This window comes from Calypte anna, chromosome 3, assembly GCF_003957555.1.
Source record: "Calypte anna isolate BGI_N300 chromosome 3, bCalAnn1_v1.p, whole genome shotgun sequence".
NCBI classification, from domain to species: Eukaryota; Metazoa; Chordata; class Aves; order Apodiformes; family Trochilidae; genus Calypte; species Calypte anna.
Window position 1 is genome coordinate 11,984,473 of NC_044246.1, and position 19,947 is coordinate 12,004,419.

Consider the following 19,947-nt stretch of genomic DNA (forward strand, 5'->3'; position numbering starts at 1 on the left):
ATTCTTTACATATTTTAAGGAATATATAAAACATATTCCAATAATATCTATGTCTATCCTAACAATTAAACATGGAGCTTTATTGTAAAAAAATAAAAAGCACTCAACAGCTGTTCAAGAATATAATTTCATCAGTAAAGTTTTAATTTCTGCAAAGTTAACCCTAAAACTATGTACTCTGAACTAGACAGCACATCTGTGCATTCTAAAAATAACAGACAGATAACAAAAATCAATTTCACTGAAGTCATATATTGGTATCCTTTCTCTACCTCAATTTGTGAAACAGGAGCATTTTAGTTGGCCAGCTCAGCAATTAATTTCTAGTAACTTAAGTGACTCCAAAGATGACAAAAATACCATTTGAGATATTTAAAGTATGGTAATGTTCTACTTTTTTTTAACATTAAAAAAGGACGTTTAGTTTTTCTATTTGATAGCATAATCATAATTGCAGCAACACAACCAACTGCTGAGCAGCAGCTAATCACAGTATCAACAGAAAAATTAACAGAATAAGTCAGCCTCAGTGATACGAGGATCTGACAACTTTTGCATCATTACATATTTTTCTGGAATGTCAGAATTTCCTTGGAATTCATAAGCATCTTCCCACAAAGGGAGAAACATCCCTCAAATTTCTTACTGGACTACATGCAATATTATTAATTTACATGACTTACACATGAATTCTCAATATGGCTAGATGTCTGAAACATAGCTGTGAACACTGTGTTTCATTTTAAATACTTCACCTGCATTCAAAAACTTTTAAGGCTTATGTATCCAAAAAGACTGATTTAACAAAACAGATTCGTATTTCAAGAAACGTAACAAAAATAATACAGGGCTAGAAACTGTATTTCAGATACTGATAACAGTTTTTTGTTTGGATAACGATATCCAACATTTTTAAAGGCTAGTCCCACAAGTACAAAAGCCAATAAATAAATCCTGTGATTTACAAATAAATTCGTGGCCAGGGTTGCTTCCTATTTCGAGCCCTGCATAACAAATTATGATGACAGCATGACTTGCATGTTGTGAATGTTAAGTATAAACAGGGGTAGAAATTAACCTGTTTTCTCCCTCTGTCATCTAACAGGATACTCAAAACGGTTTGTTTGGTTTTTTTATTTATTTACATACCAGACTTTAACTCTTCCTGAGATACTGGCATGCTTCCAGCTAAGAAAGGGTTCTGAAATCTTCTATATTAAAGTGTGAACTAATAAATCAAGGCTTTTACAGGTAATGTTTCTGAATAACAGAAGTATGATCCATTCTCAAAGCAAGAACTTTAAATTAATCCAACACCTAGTTGGAAGAAGTTATATCTAATCCAACTATTTATCAGGTAACTTTACTGATACTGTCAATTTCAACCCCTGAGAACTGGTGAACAGGAAAGCAGTCAGGAGCAGCAAAGTAAAAGAGTAAGTAATTTTAGGAAAACATTGAAAGAGAGATAGAATTAAGGATGTGAAAGATGTGGGATTTATGACTTTAAAGTGCAATGTTTTCCACTTACTCTTCACCCCCTTTTTCCCCTTGCGCTCCTTTTTGTATTGTTCCTTGAGTTTGGTTATTACTCCCTGGTCGACATTCCAAGCTTCAGGCATGAGACACTGGTCTTCCTTTTCTAAACAAAGTGAAACAAATGAAACATCCTTTTTCAATAATGTCACCAAGTGATCTCTACTGAAGGATGTAACAGCTGCTGTCAATGGCATTTGTCTTTTATTTTAAACAGACAGAAATAGCACCAAGCTCATGAAAGCTGTAAAATTGCTACTCACATTCTACTTCCATTTGCTCAGATTTTTCCCTAAAAATTGAGATGAAATTTCATCTGCCTAATATCTATAGCTAAGCATATAGCTGCTCATGAATGTAAGCAACATTTACTTTATAATAAATCAGGACATATTTTTGAGCTTTTTCTTTCCTCCAGGGAAATAGGTATTATGTCTAGAAGCAGCCACTATGTTACTGGTCAACACGACTCGACTTGTTTTAATCATGAGTTTCCTCCCTGGCTAGCTAAATTTTTTTGCTCTCCTCTAAGAAGTTTAAATGGATTTATATTAGACTGTATTGTTGCAATACAATCTTCAGTGAAAATACTTAATACATTAATTTTCTACAGACTGTCCCAAGATGCTTCCTGCATGTCCTACAGGTTCTGTTCAACTTCACAAGTGGATCCTAAACTACTACTGTGCAAGTGCTTTCTAATTTAAAAATTACCTGAACACTTCTGAGGACCTTTCAAGACAAATGGGCTCAGGGATCAGTAATGCTTGGGATCCAAAATGAAAGAACTTCCTCTCTTTGCTCCTACCCATGATACACGACCTCCCTCTTTCATGCTACATCTAACATTTTGACTTAAATCATATTAATATAAGTGAATTATAATGGCAATTTCTTGAAGAATCTTATTTTTATATACAGTTAATAAGACATGGGTTTTGAAACAAATAATAGAAAAAACATGAACTTGTATAACCCAAAACCCCCCTTAATATTTTTAGAAAAGTAAATACTGCATTCCATGACTCTTCAGCTTTCATTATTAGACTTTTGCTCATTTCTACTCAGCAGTCATCAGTGAAATTAAAAATCAACCAAAACTGAAATTGAGAACAAAAAAGATCCTGTTGGCAAACTAATTTTTTGGTGACACCAACAACAGCTACACTTATGAAGCATAATTGGATAAAATTTTGGTTTTAAAGAAAAATATCGAATCAACCTAATAAAAATCTTTGTAATGAAATATGAGAAGTATTCCTAAATTTGTTTGGTGAACTGCTACACTCCTCGAAATTGAGACATGTCTACTTGAGCAGAGACTACATCCCAATGAACAATGATTTGGAGTCCAGCCAGGAGCTGAGCAGCTGGAATGGCTTCAGTGAAATACAGGATCTTGGAGGTGATAGCTCCTGTAAGAGCCAGAGCTACCAAGGCTTATCTATATGTCAATGTTTTATGATAAAGGTCAGTTATTTTCTATTTATTTTCCATAGATCTCTCTGCATCCATTTATGTTTAAAACTTTCCAGGGCAGCTTAAAGAGGAAACGAATCCCCATCAGATACTTAGTTCTCTTCATTTTCCCTTTCCCAGTGTAGTAGATTTATGCAGAATTATGTCAAGGTAAAGTGGATGCTGGTATTCTGGGTTGCAGGACATGAAACTCAAAGGACAGAGAACAGTTTGTGAAATGTCTCTCTGTAAGTGGGGGTTAAAGATACGTTTTTCTGATAAATTATAAAAGAAAATTTGAGCAACTGAATAGTTCATATTGCCCAAACAGCTAACACACGGTAAGAGTACAAGTAATTCAGTCTTTATGACTCTCTGTATCAAAGTGGGAGAAAGCAAAGATGAAAAAATTATTTTAATGCCATAACTAAAATACTGCTTTATCAGAGCCCTTCATTAGCATGGGTCATCCCACGCATAAAATTAAATTCTATGCAAATTCCTACTATTAAAGAAAATAGTAGGAGAAGAATTACTACCAGCACTAACTTTTAAGAATCCTTACATTAAAGCAGTATACAGGAAAATGAGAATGTTATGTCAAGAGGACTTCTGTCTGCCAATTATTTACTGTAGGAATATTCAAACTGTGCTGTGATCCCAACAGAGATCTCAATTAATCATTCACAATATATTCTCAGCAATTTCTTCTCCTGGTCCAATCCCTTTAATTTCCTTACCCCAGTCTGTTCCATCTCCTGAACTTCTCGATTCACCATCACCTTCATCTGAGGTAACCAAAAAGTCAAATTCTTTCAAAGCCTCTTCTGTATCTCTGTCTTCACTGCTGTCAGATAGCACTCTTTTCCTTACAATCTGGAGGGTCAGGAAGGAAAGAAAAAAGCTGAATTAAGTTACACAGACATCTTCACACTGTACTGAGCAGCACTGTCTTGTCTTCTATGCAAAATCCTAACAGTGAGTTGAAGAAGCAGAAAAGTATACAATAATAAGCAAATCTGGAATAAGCTTTAAAATTTTGTTTGGATTTCTAAGCCAAAACTGTATTTGTATTTATTTGTCATCTTTCTTCCTGTGACCACCAATAATTAATCACTTGTAATGAATCAACCCTGATCTAGACCACTACTATTTTTTTAATACCAGAAAGGTACAAACTTCCTTTTAATACAGATTTTTTTAAAAAACATAATACCCACAAAAAACTCATAATGCTGTGGAAAGGACGTCAGCAAAACCAGAACCATTCTGCTTCTCTGAAAGTTGCCTTTTTAAACTCTCACCTCTGAAATCTGTCCACATGGAGTCCAAAAGACAAGTCTAAGAAAAAAAATAACCACAACTGACAAGACCTAATATGCGTAGATAAGGCTAAAATCATTCCATCCTGAATACTTCCTCAGATATTACTGTTATTTAACTATGATATCTCCGTGTTTAAACTGCATTTCCCTTTTGAATTCAAAAGCAAACTGGATTTAAAAAAAATTACCACATTTTGGTAACAGGAGATATACGTTTTCATGAGAGGCAACACTATAAACAATGCCTTCAATCCAAGATGAAAACTTAAAAGAACTAGAACATCTGCTACCATATATTTATATATTTCATATATTTTGTATGAAATACATATCATAAATACTAGGTAGTATGGAATAGTAGGAAGATGGCTTAAAAAATTCTAATCTGCCATATGTAATGCCATAAAGATGGCAAAGCTTAACTTGTATGCACAAACTCAGAAATGCATATATTATTCCTCTTATGCACACATGCTTGGACAGATCATCATAGAGATGTATTAATATTTGCATGTGTACATACACCGTCATATACTTTGCTTATAGGCATTTCATTAATCTCAATTTTTCTGTTCTTTGTAACTTTTTCTATTATTTTTTTCCACTCACTGTTGCGGTATCAATGATTGTTTTCTCCCTTCCTTCAATATCTTCTTCATCTTCTTCATCACTAAAGTCTGCAGCTGCATTTTCAAGAAACTTGAAGGTCTCTAGCAGAGAGGCAGAGTCAGTCAATTCAGGTTTCCTAAACAACAACAACAACCACCATCATAAGTCAAAAAAACCCACTGCAAAGTACCTTTTGCCATTACCAGTCTGTTCTATATTATGATGTTCAACAACACAGAAAACCAAAATAAGCCTACAGGGAAAATCAGACTATTACAAGCAAAAAGGTTTGTGGATTAACAGAATAAACATTATCCATAAACTAACTTATTAGAACCAAAAAATTATTCTTCATCAAGCTGTGATTACTACAACAGACACTTTATTTTTTGAAATCCATTGCATAAGGCAATGATCATTTGATAGGTGCCCAAAAGCAACACCACTGATACACCACCCCTGAAAGCCTCAGCAACAAGGATGTGAATTACAGCTACTACACTGACCTCCCCCAGGTACATTCATGAACAGCAAAAGCCTTGCTGCTGCTATGTTCCCCACCTCCAAAAGCATCAAACTCTAGATCTATAATTCATTAATGACACGAAACAATATAAGGATATAATGGCAAAGTATAATTGATTATTAAATAACCTTTAGATAGATGTTAACATTACATAAATAAGGAAATGGGTGACGTTTGGGTAAAATTACAACTACATTGGCACAAATTCAGGCAGTGCCTCAGAACAAGAAGCATAAGGGTTGTCATTAACAGCTGAGAAGGAACAATTCAGGAAGCAGGACTCTAGCCATTACTAAATGTAATATATGTCTTGACATACAGTTAAAGCAATCCTAAAATTAACAACAGGTACTGTGTTCTCTACACAGAAGACACACTTCTCTAACAATCCCTCAAAGATAAAGTGATGAAGAAAAAAATATTACAGTTTGAATTGCAATGATTTCTTGCAGAAAAACCTCATACATTCTTTTACATGACCTTACAGCAGTAAAGATAAGCTATATTGTTTTCTTACCTTTAATTAGCAGTCTGTTTTCAAAGTTCACCACTAAATGCACGTCATCTTGATTTTCGCAACCACTGAAACCACAGAAGTCTCTGCCTTTTCAGAACTGCAGCTCTAACTTGTCTTGGGCTGTCACCCTTACTACCAGCAAGTGCCTTGTTAACAATACATTTTGCTTCTGATATGACTCATTTCAAGAAGGTTTGATCAACTAGTAAGCCTATACAGTAAGGCCTTTTAAGATCCCTGCAGTGTATACACCTGTTAGCCATCCAACACCCTCTTACTCCAGTGTTTCTTAATAAAATTTTTCAAAGGTTTATTACAGGAGACATCTGAAGGTAAAAGCTCTGATGTGTCTTATTAGGCATGATAAGCAGAACTCTTCTTTATCAGTCTCTGCTCAAGGAGTTCTATGCTTAGGTGACAACAATTAGCAGGAGCAGCTTCTTCACAGCCCCAGTATGTCTACATCTCATTAAGCCAATTTGCTATCCTACCCTTCTTTCACTTCCTCATCTTTACAGGCCAAGAAAGCTGATAAAGATTTTGCATATCACTAGAAATTCCACATTCACAGCAGCATAACACATCACAATGCACAGTATGCTTTCATGGTCACTACTGAGATTATTTCCTTATATCTTATCTTAGATAAGTACAATCTCAAACGTGACTAAAATTTGCCTTGCTTCCTGCAGTATTTTGATCCTCTTTTTTCTACAGGAAACCCGAAAGGACTCCTTAATATTTTTCTTTAAGTAAACATTACTTTGTCAGGCTGTAATACGTCATGAATCTGTAATAACACACATTTCCACAGAAATCCTGTGGCAATGTTATTCTGCTGTTTTCAATACACAAAACTCAGTAAGGTAAAACTTGTAATGTGCTTCATCTGAGTAACTTCTTGACTTTCAGCAACTTTTGTGTGTCCTGCTAAACTCTTAGTACACTAAATCATCTGGCCATAATTATATTTCTGGTAGTTTGTTTTGGTTGGCTTTTTTTCCTTTGTGTTATGCAGCATAAAGTCTGTCATGTAAAAATATGGCATGCTACAATAAATAGCACATCTGAACTAATACCAGACTATAAATTTTAATCCACAGAACTTATTATTAAGACATCAATATCCTTCTACAAGTACAAGAATTTGCAGTTATTCACACACAGATTTGGATCTGTACTCATCTGATCTTAAATCAGGCTCTCACACTGAACTTTAAAGTGTCCAGCAAAAAGATAAGCTTCAAGCAGCTGATCTGAATTCAACTATCATATTAATTATTATATACTTTAGTAGGCAGGATATATAGATAATTGTGTATCCCCATTTACACAGTGGGGTAAAAGGCATCTCATGCATTGAAAAGCACAGCAGTTTATCATGTATTTCAAAACTCTGTACAGTACAAAAATGTACAAAGTCAGCACAGTACCACAGAAGATTATTTGTGCTAAGGAACAACTTCCAAGTAAGAATTAATAAGAACTAAAAAAGAAAACAGAATTGACAGATTATTTAAAGTACTTAAGGGTTCTACAGTGAAAAGAAGCTTTAGGCCAACAGGCAGTTTGAGCAGCTATACTGTACCCCACCATGCTTTAGTAGTCAAATGAAAAGTAACTCTATAATTTAGCTATGTGTCATCCTTTAGAAGGACATAAATTGTAATGTCAGCATGAACACTTAGGAATAATGTAAAATATAGGTAAGAAAATGTCTAGCTTTAGTTACTTTGTTATGTAGCTTGATGGCAAATTGAAGCTTGCTTGTTTCATTATCTTCTATCTGTTTAGTTCTCTATTAATAGAGTCATTTACAACAAAACATTTAAAAAGCAGAAGTGGCAAAAATACATTCAGAGTAGGGTAGTACAGTGTTACTTTAAATTTTATTTTAGAAAAAAAAATAAAAAGAGGTGATAACAATAGAATGGAGCTCCAAAGTCAGGGACTGATGCATAGACAGGCACTGATGCACTACAGGCATGAATAAGGCAGGACCATAGCAAGGTTCAGGACCTATTGCAAATAAGTGAAGACCAAATAAACCAGAAAGGATAATTGCTCTTTGTTGGACCATTCTGGATCAAAACATATATATGGGAGGATATAATTTTTAAAGTGCAAGAATTTAGGTGTCTTCCTTGTTCCCCAGCCATACTACCTGAAGAAAATTGCTGGGGAAGAACAGGCAAGGAACCCTAGACAGCAGAGGCAGTTATAGAAGCTGCCAAAGCAGAAAGCATGGAGCAACCATTTTGGTGGAAACTTCCTTCACCCTGTGCTCCTCAGCTGCTTCTTCCGAATCTCCTTCCCACTGCTCCTTCTCAACCATTTTCTGCAATATCACCCTTAAAAGGTTTCCTCCCCAGCACCTAACTTTGCCTTCTTTCCTTGAGAGTTTCCCCTCTAACTCACCACTTCCTAAGATAACTAAATCAATCAATCAACCAAGCAATCCATTCAACCAAGACACCATCTATCAATTAGCTCTGTGCATTACATCCTCCCCTCCAGTAGTGTAGGCAGGAAAGACTCTGGGGCAGAGAGACTTCTTGCTACTCACATCTGCACATGATTAAGTACAACAGGACTGATTGCTCATCACAAGCATAACAAATACATTAGGCAGTGCCAGAAAGGAAAGCATAGCTACACACGAATGCTGCTGGGGTTTCCATCTTAACTATTTACAGAGGGGCAGCATGCAGATTTTGTGAATACTACTCTTAACACAGAGCTTCTGATTCCCAAAAATAAGATGATTTTCCTGTTTAAAACATAAAGTGCTTGTTAAAAATGGGATGGTAACTTAAATACTTAACTCCCTTAAAGTCACATAAATCTGAAATCACATGAATATTTTTTCCTCAGAAGCCGCCACAACGTTTTGCAACTGTGATGGCCCTTAGCCTCACCCAAACTTGCATTTTACAGGCTGTCCAATTATTGATGTTATTCTTAACTTCTTGGTCCCTTCAGGACTGAAAAAATCACAATAATCTCCTCCCACGAAATCTAAGAGATATGATTTGTAGATACTCATGTGTACCATTTCTTAAAGCAAGAGTGCCTCTTGCTGGGCCTCCGTGGGCCATACAGCCAACCCTTCATCTTCTGCCCTACAGTCACATGGCTCAAGACAAGCATTTTGTGTAAAAATCCAGTTGGCCCTAACATCCAAATATTGGTAGCTTTACCAATAGTAGTGTCTAATTGGCTCAAAACATTCAATGTGCAGGATCTTAATATAAATCCTGTTTCTTACTGAGTGAAAAGTAGAAACCACAATCTATAGGAAAGGTGAAGTTGCTACATGGAAACTAAACCAGCACATTGATGATACCTACCCTGCTCCCAACATGATCAATGTTTCATATTGCAAAGACAAGTTTTAACTAGAATAAAGTTAAAACTTTAACTTAGAATAAAGTTATACAGACATAATTATTTTCTCTGTAACCCATATATTCAATATTTGTACCATTACTTCCTTCTTGATGATAATAACCCTTGGGAGTCTGTAGTTATGTCCAGGGAGACTCAGGAATTCCTCCCATGAACTGCCCAACTACAAGGCCATTAATTACCTTGGTCCTACACTCTCCCTCAAAAGGAAAAGAAGAGGCACTTCTTGTTTGTTTGTTTTATCAAAGACGTACACAAATTACCTTAAAACCAGATTTTATTGATAAATTCAGAACCAGGAAGAAATACCACAGTAAAGTTAACTAAACACAAGTTCAGCTTAGGCTGAGAACTGTTTCTGGGGGGCTGTACAAGAAAAAGCCTGTTGTGACTGAGCTTTCTAAGAGCTATTGTAGCATATTCTATCCTGAGCCATTTTCATAGACTCAGTTTCCTCCTGCTATCTAGCCATGCTACTGCAAGGTCATAAATTTTATCAATTCTTAATATAATTTAGTCATTTCACATTTTAAAATAGTCTTTCCAGAGTGGCCAGTTGAGTTCTTTTAAACAGGAAGCAGTTAATAAATGCATGCAAATCCAAATGTACTCCTTTCTGAGAGCTGACTGTTAAATTTATCATACTGGGCAAAATCTTTCATAATGGATCACAGAAAATATCGAACTAATAGTTTACAAAACTATGAAACATAACCATCAAAACTTACACACAAGGAGCACAGGGCAGGCTAGACAGTTCATCATAACCTTTGAAATCTCACACCACGCAATGCAAGAACCAGTGCAAAATATACTACAAGTGGTAAGCAATGCTTACAAAATGGTTTGGATGTAAATTGGAACCATGAAGTAATGCCACGTAAAGAGGAAAGGCCACTTCTTTTTCCAAATCTAGCCAGATAACTGTAAGGTCAAACAAAAAAGCTTTTTAAAGAATAAAAATTGAAAATAAATTCAATGTTTGAAAAATTGAAGTAGTTTTTCCATGTTATTTCTCCATTCCTCTTTGCTTGCCTCTCTTCCACTGTACAAATTCTCTGCCTCTTTCTCCCCATTCTCTCTGTACCATGAGTCTTATGTGACATTTCCAAGAAGCATCCCTCAAACTATTAAGCCATAGATCTGCAACAATGAAATGACAAGTGTGGTCCACTGGTATCACTTTGTTCATACAACCCCCCAACTAGCCAATTTCTTATTTCTGCTTCAATACATCTGGAAGTGTCCAAGTCTTGCCTAAGTGTCTATTAGATCACTGCAAGATGGAGCTAAGGACAAAGGGGGGAAAAAAAGTGAAAAGAACGCACACAAAAAACCCCATAACAGTACAGGGAGTAAGGCAAAGAGATTCTGTTGTGTTGGGTTTTGTTTTTTTTTTCTTTTTGTAATTCATTATTTTAGTCTTGCATACTCTTTTGGAAATCTTTTTTATGGCAGATGGTACCTTAGGTTGTTAAATTCATATATATATATATATTCACAAATAAACCATTTTATAAGCAGGTCAAAGCACAACAATCACCAGACAGTATGCAGCAGCTTCATTACATGAGTCAATGTTAATAGGATTTAGAGATGTAAGTTACTCAAGGCCTCCTGATAAAAAAAACATTCATTCACGTAAGTGTCAGTTGGAATGATTTGTTGTACAAGAAAAAGATAAGGTCTTCAGTATGTTTCATTGTAATACTTGTAAAGGGCTTTGGATTTGCTCTCAAAATTGAGGTTTGATGACTTTTAGGTCATGTGTAGGCAATGGAAGCCATACACAGTTCAAAGGACAATAGATCAGTTTTACATGTACTGATGCATCATTCGGGATCTTGATTTTTAACAAGTTTCTACTTAAATATAGCTCTAGTGATCAAATCCTTAGCAAGGACACAGATCATTTACCAATGCTGTTTTTACCTAGAAACACATTTCTATATATGTGTATATGCATACATATACTTGGTACACCCTCATTCCTTTCCAGTTCTGTTCCTGTATTGTATTTGCTTCCACTCATATCAAATGGTAGTCAGATACACACCTTCAAGAAGGTAAATTAATCTGACTGGTTAGGTTTCAGTCAATAAGATAAAGCTATTAAAAAAATGAGGTAATAAGTGAACTGAAGATACTTAAATACTATGTTTTCAAGGCTACTAGTAACATTTGCAAACAGCTTTAATTTCTGTTTTGATTTGTTAGGGAAAAGCACCCATTCTTCTCACTGCAGGTGTTAGGAGTTTAAACCATTATGATGAAGCTATTATTTTAGTATCTATTTTTTGAGTCCAGTCATGCCAAGTGGTACTTATCTTTCGTAATGCAAGTGAGCTGATCTGAAGAAACTGAGCATAGATTCCCTTTCAAATTCCATTTAAAAAGTGGATACAGAGACTATATCTATCCCAGGTTATCATATTAACATTTCATTTATGGAATCAAAATCTTCAGGGTGCATTCAAAATCCGCATGATGTCTTGAGTGCTAATTTTTCAAGATGATCTGTACGTTAGCAAATAAACAGGCAATGTAAGAATACAAGTTTGGCCATAGACGTAGCAGCTAATAACAAAGACTGAGGCTACTTCACCTAATAGGAAGAAGAGAAACTGATTTGGTTTTAAAAGATTTTCAGACAGCAGTAGTTTGTTCATCACTGTAGCAAGAGAAGAGAAGAAAATCAAAGAGGTGGGGAAAGTTCTCTGATGTAACTGCAGCCCTTTAAGATACAGAGAATTAAGCTGGAGGTATTACTGTCCAGATGACAATTTTCTATAATAATTAAAGCCTAGCAGAATTCAAGTTTCCATATTGTCTACTGCAACTAAACATTTTTAAATGTATTTTCAATACAGTAGACACTAAAATTTTCACATACCTTCAGCAGTAGGAATCTACCTGACTTTACTTCTGACAACAGGAGACACACACACTTCTCTTTTTCCTGGAAATGCCAGTTATTATTTTCAAGGGTAAGCCCTGGCATTTTTCCTCTGACCCATAGCAACAATGATCACTACACACAGATTAATAGGCACACACAAAAACTGTGCTAAAATTCAGACTGTGCTGACAACTACATCAGCTTTTCCATTCTTCTGCTGGAATTTCTCTCAGTACCAATTTGTTTTACTCTCAACCACTTTCATTTCACCAAGAAGGTACTGGTTGATTACCAATAAGCAACAGTCAAAACATAAAGGAAGTTTTATTTCCCATTTCCATTACCCCATCTCTCCTCCCAAGAAGGTAACCATATGGTAGCATACAAGCAAATACCATTTTTAATTTTCTTTGGGATTTATCACAAGTGTTAAGTTGCACAGAAGGCAGTTCAGCCAATCTGTTCTTTCAGCAATTTACACTGCTCCATGGAGAAATCTTTAAAGAAATTTTAAGCCAATGTGCCTTCCATTTTCCTGTTCCCAAAATGCATCATTGTATCAATTTTCCTGCTGTTTCTCACTGTGCCATTTTCCCTTCTAATGTGTAATCTCTTCATCACATTCACCTACGTTCTTTCCACACTCCCGTTGATTTCTCTTCATTGTTTCTCACCCACAAGCTTCCTCTTTCTTCAGTCCCCATAGTCCACTTCTCAAATTCTTCCCTCCACATAAATATTTTTCTAAAAATCAGGCTTAAAATCTGCAGTCTCAGCTGGGTCCAAGTATTACGCAGTTCTTCCAAGACTGAACACATTGTTTTATGAGCTGCATTTTCTCCCTTTTAACGTAAGTATTCCTTGTTAAGACTCAAATCACTTCCAGGCATTCCAATTTGTCCAGCAATATGCTCTTCAAATGTAATTAAAACACCTTGAGGTTGACCACTAGCCTCAGATTAGCTAGCAGATATTTGAAATCAATGTTCATTAAACATTTCAAACAACAAAACTTGCCAAACTGCAAACTGCATTGGCTTGAACAGTCCACAAGCTTCTGTGGTGCTAGCAAGAGTTTCAGTGTATCCATGCAGCCACAGAGCATCGTCCATCTGCCTTTTAGCCTCCAGCTGTCCCACTCTCTGCTGGTCCTGGCAAGTACACACAGGTCCTCAAACTTCTGAGATTTTACTATGGTTTTAGTTGGTTTCTAGTTCTCTCAGTATCTCACTATAACTCTCCTCTATCACTACCAAACTGCAGGCACTTGTCCATCACAATTCTTCCAACTGTACAAGCTTGCCGGGGCCCAAATCCTCTTCTCACTTCACAAGCACCCTGGGAATAACACGAGGCTGCTAAAAGAACTACCAATCTTTTTGCCCTCCCACCAGCACTGGTGAGATTGCTTCAAAGAATGCCCCTGCCTCGACTTTTTTGCTTCTCGACTGTGAGTCAGAATTCAGCTAAACCAACTAAATTTTTCCCAGTTCTGGTGCTGAATGAAGTTTCCAAACACTCAGTAAAAACAATCCAGCTGGAATAAGGAGCAAGATCCATGTGTCTTAACTCTGTTACCTATTCAATGCTAATGTTCTCAAGTATGCATAGAACACATTCTTTTTGAAGTAACACTGCCAAGAGATGAGGCAGGGAACAGGTAAGTATGAGTTATTCTGGAACAACTTCATCTCCTTCCTGAATTCCCATCTGCTATAAAAGTGTGTTTTGAAATCTGAGGCAAGCAATTATGCAGTTGAGAGGAGGTAAATAGTGCCATATGCCACCAAAACAAGGAGGTGTAGCATTTTATAGTATCGAGCAGCACATGATGAAATAGCTGTTAAATAAAAGGCAGTCTCCACCAGGAAGAAACCTACAGAATGCCTCCTGCACAAAAAAATTGAAAAGCCTATTTGAACCATCCAGAAGAATCACACCATGGAAAGCCAGTCCTGTACTCTGACTGACTGAGGTATTTTAGTAAAATCCCAACTCTTTCCTCAGTGAGGGAGGTATCATCCAACATCCACAAACTCAAAATCACCTATGAAGATTGATGTGACTGTTGAACAGATCCCTAGAAAATTCTTCAAGTGTAAAACCCTCTAATAATTTCTCACACATCGTGTAACAAAACACTCCTCTAAGCCTTCCAATACAGATTTCCACCTTACACATCACGAGTGAGCTGAAAACAATTCCTTAAACTACACAGCCTAACCAGCCTTGTAGTTGACAAGCTTGTAGAGCTTAGAAGAGAGTGGAATGGAGCTCATTTTTCTCCAACAGTGAATATCCTCAGCCACAGGGTAGTCTGTAAAGTGTTAAACCTAATATCAGATCTACTCAGAGTAAGAAGCAGATACACAGAAATACAAACGTATCCAAAACAGTTGTATCAAAATCACTGTCCAACCACTTTCTTCACCAAATAAATACCTTATAAAAATACCCACCTGTTTCAAAACGGAAATAAACACATCTAAATAAATTTAAAAGTGCAAGAGAAGGAGCTTTTTTTACCCACTTCCCCTGAGAAGAAGTGACCCCTTCTCCAGAAATCAAACTAAAATTGTTATTGTAATCTATCAAGCATTCCTTGTTCTTCAAAAACAAAGCTTCTGTACATAAATGACCTGGCTTGTTAACAATGTAGCAGCACAATATATTTTAGTAGCTTGAGGGTTTTCTCATACATTCAAATTTTCCACCTCACAGCATTAAATTTAATTACATAACGATGAACTTGTGCCCTTATGTAACTAGTTGGCCTGAAGTTGCTGCAGCTATCTGCTGGGTATAATGAAATTTTACAAATGCTTTAAAAAAAAAAAAAACAGAATGGGTCATTTAACAGTATTAGACCTTAGGAAAAAATGGTCTGAATTTTGCCACATCAATACAGAAAAGGAAAAAAAAGGGAGGATCTTTGAGGAAAGCTGTGCTTGATAATACAGAACAAGCCACTGGGAACAGTTACCTCATGTACTGTTCAGATAAACTATTCTGCATAATTTTCATTATTTTTCAAGTTTTGCATCTACAGTATCTTAAGTAAGAACAAATAGATTGGTCTACTGAAGCCTCTAGAAGTAAGTTGCAAATTTAACTTATGCTGTGCTCTAATTTAACAAAAAAAAAAAAAAGTTCTGCATGGAAAAGGGAAGAAATACAAAAATGCTTCTTATGTTTGAGTAAGCACAAGCTTTTACTCTCCTTGCCTGACATTTCATAGTGTTAAAAATACTGAAAGACAGAAATTAATAACCCTACATCTCAGTCACATTTACATCTGTATATCTGCTAGTGGAAAGCCAGCAAGACTGAGAATGTAACAAGTGAATTTGTTTTCCAGATTCAGTTAAAAAGGTCTATCTCTCCTACAGATTTTCATGTCACAGTCAGCACAGACCAAGAGAGCAAAGCCTATAATCGATACAGTAACATTTCTAGCAATACAAATAAACCATTAAATTGATACAAAGCTGACCTCTAACAACTTGGCAATGGTATTTCAAAGAGGCTTGATTTGACTTTGTGCTGCCATCCAACTGAAAAAAATTATGGCACTTTTAAACTGTGAATCTTAAGAGTTACTTCCACACTTTCTGCTTAATGTCAAAAAATTAGTTAAAATTGCTCTAATCTCCACTTAGGGAAAAAGCCTTGAAATCTTTTCAGCAAACAAAAATTCATTCTACATCATTAAGTGCATATATGCAGAAAGATAACTTTGCCATCCTGATGCTTACCCAATCATCATGTTCTCCTTAATCTGGCCTTCTGTGCCATTTACCATTGGCTCTTGACTTCTGTTTTCCTTCTCTGAAGCATCACTGGAGAGGCCCAATAAAGCTCGTACTCGTTTTGACTTCACATCCAATATCGTGTCAGTGTAGCCCACTTCTTGAAGATACCTATAGGAACAGAACTCATGCTCATCTTCCATGCATCTCGCTTACTCAAAACAGTAAATGAAATCTTCTCCCTAAACTCATCTTCAGTCCTTTAGCTTAGTGAAGTACACTGCTGTGCTAATGAAACATGCTTATAAATCATCCTGTACCAGCTGCAGAGGGATTGCCTCTTGCAGTACCAGCCTCTACAGTCACTGAGAAAAAAAAAAATCAAAGAGCCCAGCAGTCAGAGGTTATACAATACGTTATTCATTCATTTACTAAAATGGTTGGAGAAGCACTTTCAATTAAAATATTTGCAACTGGCTTACAAAAATCATCACAGTTGCATGTAAAACATGGCCATTTTATTCTTCAACATGTGGAAACTACAGATGAAGCCTTAAAAGAAGTGTCGGACATGTTCCTTATGTATGCATTGTTAGAAGCCTAGAAAACAGAGGGAATAAAAAAAATTCTATAGCTGTAGCTACCAGTAAGAGTTGTTATTTATAACACACTAGGTTTGATAAATCTTTGCCTTGCCTTTTTCTTATTCTGCAACGGAGCTCCAAAATATTAATTTATCTTGCATATAAGGGCTGGGCAGCAAGAATACTGAACTAGCTTGTATAGTATATAAAACCTCAAGCTCTAAAGTTGTCTCTTCCATCAGTGTGCCACATTGCAGGAAGGGGAGTGGTCAGAGGGTAGGTAATGACTAGAAAAATTAAAAAGCAATAATTTGTAATTTTCTCTTTCTCTAGAATATGGAGTTATAGCACTGACTTCTCAGGAGCACTGGATTGGAGTGCTCTAAAGCACTCAGGAGCACAGGAGTACTCTAAAGAGAAGAAATGCTATTTTACAGTTAACAGTTGTTACAAATCAAGGACATGGCAAGACTGTTTTATTATTTTACATGAAAGAACAGCAAAGATGATCAAGTGTTTGTGATCTGATATGGCTTCTCAGCTAAAGTTCTGAAATGTTACATTTTTTCCAAAACCCAGGAAAAGTAGGGCAAAAGCTGAATGAAATTCATCACACACACTAACTTTTCTTGAAAGACATTAGAAATTAGAAATAATTTCTTTATTCTGAGAGTGGTGAAACACTGGAATGGGCTGCCCAGGGAGGTTGTGGATGCCTCATCCCTGGAAATGCTCAAGGCCAAGCTGGATGGATCTTCAAGCAACCTGGTCTAGTGGAAGGTGTCCCAGCCCATGCAAAGGCTTGGAACTAGATGATCTTTAAAGTCTCTTCCAACCTAAACCTTTCTATGATTCTATGGAAATCTTACAGAAAAAAACCCAGAATCAAATACCATGATCACCACATTTCATTACTAGATTCTTTCCCTTGTATTTGTTATTCAAATTTGTTATTCCTTTTTTCAACACTTACTGTCTTAGCAGCTGTCGTCCTTGTTTCCATATGAGCTGACTGTTCTGTTGTGGCTGAATCTCCGTCTCATTCCCTTCATCTGGAAAAGATCATTTAATTACAAATGTTTTTTTCCTTGTCTTGCTTTTTAAAAAGATGCCCATCCATTTGAAAAGCCAAATGTGACTTTTCTTAATGTGACTAGAATTGTATTAATAACAAAATAAAAGATTCAAAGTGTCAATAATCAATCAAGAAAGAAAAATGCACATAGCACATAGCCATAGTATTATGTACACATAAAGACTGTCAGGTACCTCAGTGCCTTTGCTGTTATGTCCCATCCAAATGCTGCCTATTACTCCTTTTTCTTTAAGGGAACACAATCACATAGGCAATCTGCAGTTTCATTTTTGCATTAGCCTAGCAATATAATTGCTGCTTGTCATTTTAGTTTGAATATGAACACCTTTACCTGCTCACAGTACCAGATGCAACTGTAGCATGGTATCTATTTAAAACTTACTGTCCAACCTAGTTCTTCAGTATTTGACTGTTTAATATAAAACCAACACACCTACCTCACATCAACTTCAAGTTCATCCGTATTTGTATTAGTGTTGGAGAAGGAAAAAAAATACAATAGGGTTTGTTTCCTTTTTAACCTAAAAAGATGCTGAAAATTTTTCACTGCATTTTTTGTATAACCATATTTATATCCAAACCGTACTAATCCAGGAAAATCCACAAAAAAATTATGTGGGTGTTCTGGTGAGAAACCTATCTGAATGCTGGCAACAAACAGCTACACATTTATTCCATATATAGCTTCATACTATATGATGGTGGTTTGTTTTTTTTTCCCCCTCCTCCAGGAGATAAGCATACACTTCCCAAGATAAAAGATCTCGGTTTATTATCTACAAAAGCCTCTACAAAACTTGAAAGTCTTGTGGTCCAAGAACTCAAGAATGAACAATCTTCTTGTGTAAACAAAAATTAGGAACCAGAAAAACCTGTGGTATAATCCTATGAGTAACTGGGTATGTGAAGTGGGAAAGCTATTGTCCTCACCAGGAAGTAATTTATCTTTAAACAACTGAATTAACACCACACAGAAAAAATGTCATCACTCATTCAAAGAAGATATCAAAGATTAATCAGAATCCACATCCAAGAAGAGCCACATGAATTTTATCCATCTGAAATTCAAAAATCCATTTAATAGCAACCATAGTAAATAATCAATTGAACGATGATCTTCTGACAACTCAGCACAACTGAACTCAGTACACAACTATCAAAACTCACTCTGTAAGACTTAAAACATGGCTGAGATAAATCTGCCTTGAAATTCCTTTTGAAAACAAAACTAATTCTGAAGGCATCATTAAGTAAACATCTACAGGCAAGAATTCTCTTTTGCTTAGTTAGTCCCCTCAAAACGGATGATGCTTTGCTGTAACAGCAGCTCACAGATGACAATGAAGGGACTTGCATTATGAGTAACAGTGGAAGGTATCACAAATAGTAAAAAAAACAACCACCATTCATTTATCAAGAGATTGGACTCTCTCTTCTAAACTGTATTACTGACTACGAAAGAGATCGTAGAGAAAAAAAAAAAAAAAGGGCCTGTTTGAAATAATTAGAAGATACACTTCCATGTTTTTTCCCTGACTGGGCAGGAAAAATGGGAAGAGAAGACAGGGACATACAAGTAAGTATCCATGTTTCCAAAGAAACATGATAACAAACTTTCTATTTTAATAGTGTCTCTTTATAAAAGAAAGTCCAGATTTGACACAGACCAAAAGTGTAAATCTCAGACATCTATATGTATATATACACAATGTAATGGGATAAGTCAGTATAATGATATTTTAACAAAGGTAATTCAATTAATGTTCACTTAGTAATGCACTGGCTCTGTTGGGCAAGCCAGGCCTTGCATGACATTCCTCAACTGAAACAAGAGCAACATGATGTCACTGTATGCTGAGAAATCACAAAAAAAAAAGATGTCCAGCATCTTGTATGATCACTGCAAAGTTTTCTAGTAGTACAGATACAGGCTCTTCTGCTTAGTAACACCAAACTACTTCAGTTAGGAAATAATCTTGATAAGAATGTGAAATAAAATTTCTCAAAAACTCGTTACACCTTGACCTGATATACATCAGAAAAGCCTGCTATGAAGTTACATCAGTCAGTGTGGAGTTGCATTTTTCTGCCTGCTTTTTTTGTTTTTTAAATGACCTTCAGAATCCATTAAGATAACAATTAACCATGACAGTAAACCAGCCCACCTCTTCCACAAGACAAGTGACAGAGCTGAGGTCTGCAGACTTTCTATAGACTTCTTTAACATACAGCTGGTTCTA

At 35.9% G+C, this 19,947-nt stretch overlaps 1 protein-coding gene across 7 annotated transcripts in view; it reads right to left on the reverse strand.

Annotated features, from left to right (window-relative positions):
• Positions 1–19,947, reverse strand: part of STRN (striatin) — a 58,709-nt gene that overhangs the window by 16,907 nt on the left and 21,855 nt on the right. For 5 of the 7 annotated variants that reach the window (XM_030447019.1, XM_030447018.1, XM_030447020.1 and 2 more), the window contains exons 4-8: positions 17,585–17,663; positions 16,034–16,198; positions 4,929–5,064; positions 3,735–3,870; positions 1,532–1,642 (exon numbers count right to left, since the gene is read on the reverse strand). In XM_030447019.1, the coding sequence (XP_030302879.1) occupies positions 1,532–1,642; positions 3,735–3,870; positions 4,929–5,064; positions 16,034–16,198; positions 17,585–17,663 (627 nt within the window). The remainder of the gene's footprint in view (positions 1–1,531; positions 1,643–3,734; positions 3,871–4,928; positions 5,065–16,033; positions 16,199–17,584; positions 17,664–19,947) is intronic. The other 2 variants (XM_030447022.1, XM_030447021.1) reach the window with 1 other exon arrangement.